The sequence below is a fragment of the Ichthyophthirius multifiliis genome, assembly GCF_000220395.1.
Source record: "Ichthyophthirius multifiliis unplaced genomic scaffold scaff_1120509249897, whole genome shotgun sequence".
Taxonomy (NCBI): Eukaryota; Ciliophora; class Oligohymenophorea; order Hymenostomatida; genus Ichthyophthirius; species Ichthyophthirius multifiliis.
The window spans coordinates 1-5800 of NW_004087181.1; the positions used below are offsets into that span (position 1 = coordinate 1).

At 12.6% G+C, this 5800-nt stretch overlaps 2 protein-coding genes across 2 annotated transcripts, besides 18 other annotated features; one reads left to right on the forward strand and one right to left on the reverse strand. All coding sequences in view use genetic code 6, as the record gives it.

Moving 5' to 3' along the window:
• Nucleotides 1–481: 481 nt before the first annotated feature.
• Nucleotides 482–558: a microsatellite.
• A 141-nt stretch (nt 559–699) lies between these two features.
• Nucleotides 700–755: a microsatellite.
• Nucleotides 756–774: 19 nt separating this feature from the next.
• Nucleotides 775–819: a microsatellite.
• A 348-nt stretch (nt 820–1167) lies between these two features.
• Nucleotides 1168–2358, forward strand: IMG5_041100 (hypothetical protein; the record flags this gene model as incomplete). Its single annotated transcript, XM_004037679.1, has 1 exon — nt 1168–2358. The coding sequence occupies one exon, from the start codon at nt 1168–1170 to the stop codon at nt 2356–2358; it is 1191 nt and encodes a 396-aa protein (XP_004037727.1).
• Nucleotides 1416–1471: a microsatellite.
• Nucleotides 1417–1517: a microsatellite.
• A 1-nt stretch (nt 2359) lies between the features above and the next one.
• Nucleotides 2360–2398: a microsatellite.
• A 58-nt stretch (nt 2399–2456) lies between these two features.
• Nucleotides 2457–2504: a microsatellite.
• Nucleotides 2505–2694: 190 nt separating this feature from the next.
• Nucleotides 2695–2729: a microsatellite.
• Nucleotides 2730–2764: 35 nt separating this feature from the next.
• Nucleotides 2765–3428, reverse strand: IMG5_041110 (hypothetical protein). The gene is made up of 3 exons (XM_004037680.1): nt 3325–3428; nt 3086–3275; nt 2765–3030 (listed from the first exon to the last, which is right to left on the reverse strand). Exons 1-3 carry the CDS (start codon nt 3401–3403, stop codon nt 2925–2927), a joined length of 375 nt encoding a protein of 124 aa, XP_004037728.1. The 5' UTR covers nt 3404–3428; the 3' UTR covers nt 2765–2924.
• Nucleotides 3406–3468: a microsatellite.
• A 215-nt stretch (nt 3469–3683) lies between these two features.
• Nucleotides 3684–3718: a microsatellite.
• Nucleotides 3719–3835: 117 nt separating this feature from the next.
• Nucleotides 3836–3938: a microsatellite.
• Nucleotides 3836–3948: a microsatellite.
• Nucleotides 3867–3942: a microsatellite.
• Nucleotides 3874–3942: a microsatellite.
• A 756-nt stretch (nt 3949–4704) lies between the features above and the next one.
• Nucleotides 4705–4765: a microsatellite.
• A 391-nt stretch (nt 4766–5156) lies between these two features.
• Nucleotides 5157–5247: a microsatellite.
• Nucleotides 5248–5689: 442 nt separating this feature from the next.
• Nucleotides 5690–5726: a microsatellite.
• Nucleotides 5691–5757: a microsatellite.
• Nucleotides 5758–5800: the final 43 nt, after the last annotated feature.

Here is a 5800-nt window from a genome sequence, read left to right on the forward strand (position 1 = left end):
TAAATTTAATAAGAAAAGGAAAATAAATTACATATAGAAATTAAATCTTTAAAGAAAAAAATTGGATATAAATAAAATAAATATAAAAATGTTATTAATGATTTGAAAAACGAAGTCGAATATAAAAACAATATTAATGAATAACTAAATTTGGAGCTTAAAAGTCATTAAATTGAACTAGAAAACATCAAAAATTAGATTTCTTAAAATCAAAAGGAATAAAATTAGGAATTGGAAGTATTTTTATAAATAAAAAATGAGAAAAAATAAATGGAATTAGATATAGTTAAAAGGGAATAAGAAAACTAGACTTTAAATTAATAAAATTAATAATTTTTAAATTAAATAAATAAATTAGAAAAACAAAAAAATGAACTTTTATAATAAATTAATTCGTTAGAAAATAAAATTTTAAAAGTAATTAATATTTTTTTTTTTTTAATAAAAATAAAATAAAATATAAAAAGGAAAATTAAAATTTTGAAATATAAATAGAAAAATTAATAAATGAAAATAATTATAAAAAAAAAGAAATAAATAATTTTAAAAATTAAGAAAATTTATTACAATAAGAAAACGAAGATATTAAAAATAAATATTTAAAATTAAAAAAAAATATTAAATTTTTGAAAAACAAAAATGAATAAGTAAATATATAAATTATATGAAAAAAACAAAATAATTAAATAAATTAATTAAATATATATAAATATTAATATATATATATATATATATATATATATATATATATATATTTTTATTTTTTATATAATCTATTTTATTTTTATATATTTTTGTTATATATTTTATATGTATATAGCTCTAAAATTCAGTTTTTAATATTGAAAATTAATTAATCAATGAATAATAAGAATAAGAATATTAATTATTTTAATAATAAAAATTACAAGAAACGAAATAAAGCAAATTGAAAGTAATTTTTTTTTATAACTTTGTAATATCTATATTTTTTTATTAAATAGGTTTTAGATGACATTTAGTCATTAATTCATTCTCATAAATTATAAAGATAATATAAAAATTGAATTTTATAATTTATTTATTTAGAAATAATTATTATTATATCAAAAACACATACTTTTTACAAAAAATAAATATTAAGTATTAGTATATTCATTTTTTTAAAAAAATTAATATAAATTATCTATGTTTATGTATTTTTATTATAATCATATTATTTATTTAATAATAATAAAAAAAAAAACAAGGAAAAATTAAAAAAACTCTTAAAATTTATTTATTAATTTTTTTTTTTAAAAAAAAAAAAAAAAAACAATAATACACAAAAAATTATCTATAAATAAATAAAAATAAACTAATATCTCTTTTTTTAACATTATATTTATATTTTAACACAAAAAATAAAAAAAACTATAAATTTCTCACTTGTTTCTTAAAAAAAAATATTAATAATAATAAAAAAAATTATTAAATAATAATAACAAAAAAAAAAGATAAATTAAAACTCGTAAAAAAAAAATAAAAAAAATAAAAAAGATGTAAACATAATAAGACGAACAAGAAATAAAATAATAATAATAATAACAAATAACATCAAAAAAAGAAAATCTTCCAAATTATTAAAGTCCTATAACACGAACAAATGCTTAAAATGTTATTTACAACTTTAAAAAGCACTTATAGGAGAATTTAAGAAAGAAGAATACAAAATAACATGTAAATAAGATAATTCATTATCATTTACAGCACACATTTTTCCTAAAATATGCTGCGCCATTATTTATAAATATATACAATAAAGATACACAATAAAATTATACGAAATCTTTGACATTATATTATTAAAAATTAAAAGAAATAAATATGTAGATTTTGGGGGGTAACGAAAAAATAAAGAGTGTTTAAGTTTTGGATATTTATTTGAGAAAATTAGACGAATATTATTTATTAAATTAGTTTTTGGAAGTTTTAATATATATTTTGTTCGGGGAAAAACCAGTGGTTATTCCTATAGAATTAAACGATTAAAAAAAGAACCTTTTTTTTTACGTTTCACCTATTATTGCGTTTTTAATATTTTTCTATATACATGTAGATAATAAACCAAGTACTCTAGATGATTTAGTTATTAGAAGTGGACTTAAGTAATTATATAAAAATACAGTAATTGAAGGGGATAATGAGGAATCTGAAAATAATTCAGAGGACATTATGGAAATATAGAAATAATAGGAAGGGGAATAATATGTATAGTTTTAAGAAAAAAATGAGTTCGAAGAAGAAATGATGTTTTAAGATAATTCCTCGCATTATTCTTTATTTAAAAATTAAAATATTAATTCGAATTCAGGTAAACTTTTAGATAATTCTTAATGATTTTTTTGTTTTTACTTATTTTTTTTTATTTTTTTTTTTAAATTTGACTTTTTTTTTTAATTATAATGGGGGAAACTTTTTTTATATATAACAAAAAATATTTATTTTTAAATAAATTTTATTTATTTTTATAAAAAAGTTTATTTCAAACACTATTATTTTAATATATATACCATTACTTTTCTTTTTTTTTATTATTATTAAAATAAATATTCAATATTAAAGTATTATTATTAAAACTCTAAAAACTAATAAAAAATATATCTTTTTATATATAATTACAAATAATAAAAAAACTATATTTAAAAAATTATTTTATTATAAAAAAAAAAAGATTATAAATATATATATATATATATATATATATATATTTTTATTATTAATAAAAATGTAGATTTTTTATAATAAATAATTAAGTTTAAATATTTTAAAAAAAGAATACAACATTATTTTTATTATTATATATAAAAAAAATTATATTATTTTTTTTTTTATTATTTTATTTCCCTTATACCCCTCCCTTTTTTTATTAATAAAAAAAAAAATATAATATAAAATTTCGCCTTTCATTTAGCTTTTTAGGTTCTTTTCTTTTTTTTATCACTTTTAGGTTTTTAAGCTAAACTTCTTTTAATAATTCTAACTTCTTCAGATAAGAAAGATCTAACAATTCTATAAAAAATATATATATATATATTTAAATCTAATTATATATATATATAAATACCTAGTTCTTACACAATGGTGGCAAATATGACCTCCATAAGTTCTAGAAACAGTTTTTTATCTTCTGCTCATTGTTGATAAAGCACTAGCTCTTACATTTGCAATACCGTTTAATAATGCACCACATCCAGGCTCGGCACATTTTTAATTGACTACTACTTTTTTGACGTATTAAGCATTAATTTTTCCACCTATGTATTTTTAGGAAATTAATATTTATTTTATTTTGCTATTTATTACCAGGAGTCTTTACTTTTCTGATTTTGTTTGATCTAGTGTTATATGAACAGCGTCTTCTGTATGTAATTCTTTAAGCCATATTTTTAATTTTTTTTTGTTTAATATTTTATTTTAATTTATTTATTTATTTACTATATTTTATTTATCTTTTTTTTTGTTTTTTAATATTAATTTTTATTTGATATTAAGTTTTTTTTAGCTCTTAATATTATTTTATTAAATTATTTTAAATTATAGTTTTATTTATATAACAAAATTAATATTAATATTTTAAATAAAATTTTGTAAAATATTTTTTTATAAAGTAAATAATTAGAAAAAAAAAATATTTAAATTATTTATAAAAAAAGATTGTAAATAAAAATAAAATAAAAAAAAAAAACATAATAAAAAATATTTTAATATAAAGTATATATATTATAAAAAAAAAAAAAAATATAATTAAAGTAAAAAATGAATAATAAAGAATATATAATTTTGATATAAATAAGATAAAATAAAAACATAAATTTATAAATATATAGAAATATACATATACATAAATATAAATATATATATATATTTATATATATATTATTATATATATATTTACATATTTATACAAATATATATATTTATTAATATTAATAATTTAATTTAATTTTTTAAACTATATATTTTTTTCAATATAATCTTTATTAAATTTAATTTATTTATTATTTATTACGATTTAATAAATTGAATAAATATATATTATAATCCTTATTAATTTAAACCAAATTATAGTTAACTGTTTAATTTCTTTAAAAAAATAATAACTAGCATTTTAATTTCTCATTAAAATTTATAATTATTTGTATAAAAATATATATATTTTTATTAAACATGTTTTTGTTTAATTTACAAAAATCTTTTTTTTTATATTCTTCTTAATAGTTATTAATTTTTTACGTTTATTGCTTTATTTAATTATATATTTTTTTTACTTTCGAATAATTTATAGAATATAAGCCTTTTGCTAAAATATAAATATCTTTTGTATTGGTTTTTTTTTTTTTAAGAAAATTAGTTATTAATTTAAATTATATTTAGAATAAAAAAATGCAATTTTTTAAACTATATAATTACTTAAAAGTTTATATTATATTATTTAGCTTTTTTCTAAGAATTTTGCTTAATAATATTTTATATAAAAAATAGAAATTTATTTAATAATATATGTGAACGTTAATCATATAAATAATTATTTTATTTAATTATAAAAATAACTTCGTATTTTAAATAAAGGTTTTATTTTCGAATTTTTTTTAAAAAAAATAATAATAGAATTTGTAGTTATTATATTCTTTATTTATAAAAAAATAATTTATTTAGTTTTTAACATTTATATGATAAATTAATATTTATTTATTTGATTTTTTTCATTTAATTATTTTATTGTTTTAATTAAATTTTTTAATTTACGTTTGTTAATTATTTGTTATATTTTACGTTATTTTTATTCATTTAACTTATATTTTTATTTTAAGTTTGTCTTATATAAATATATAATTTCTTAATAATTCAATTAATAATAAACTTAATTTTAATATATTTAAATATGAACCTTTTAAATGTTAATTTCACATTAATATATTCTCGATTTTTAAAAAAAAATTACTTTAATAATTTAAATTTCAAAGAATTTTTTTCTTTTAAAAAGCTTTCTATTTATTTTATTAAATAATTTTTATTAATTTTAAAATGAAAGTTCTTTAAATTTTATCTATTTAATTTTTTTCTAATTAAAAATGTAAAAAAGAACATTTTATTTGTTCTTTATCAATATATTCTTTTATATAAAGACTAAAGACTATTTTTTTATTTTTTTATATTTAGATTAGTTTAATAAATTGTTTTATTTTATTTTATTTTTTTGAATTATGTTTAATATATTTATTTATTAGATTAAATTTTATTTTTAATATAAAATTAATCTTATATATTTTTTTTATTTTCCTTTTTATTAAATTTATATTATAAAATCTCCTTATAGACAATTTCATTAACTAATTTATAATTCTTTATTTATATAAAAAAACAATCAAAAAATTTATTTTTTATTTTGTATTTATTACTTGTATATATTATATAATAAATAATTTCTCTTAATTTAATATATAGCAATTTCTTTTAAACAAAGTCTATAAAATAAATGTATTCTGAATTTTTAAGGTTTTTAAGTTTTTGTGATATTATTGAAATTAAATTAAATTTTATTTTAATTTAAGTTTTTTGATTATTATAAAGAAATGTTTTTTTATTTATGTAAAAAAATTATTTTATTAAATTATTATTTTAGTAAAAATTTTAATATGTTTTTTAGTTATTGAAAAAATAATACATAATATATATATATATATATATATATATTATATATATATTATTAAAAATATTATAAATTATATACTAAAATATGATGTAATTAAAATAATTTTTTTAAGAAAAAGCATTAAAA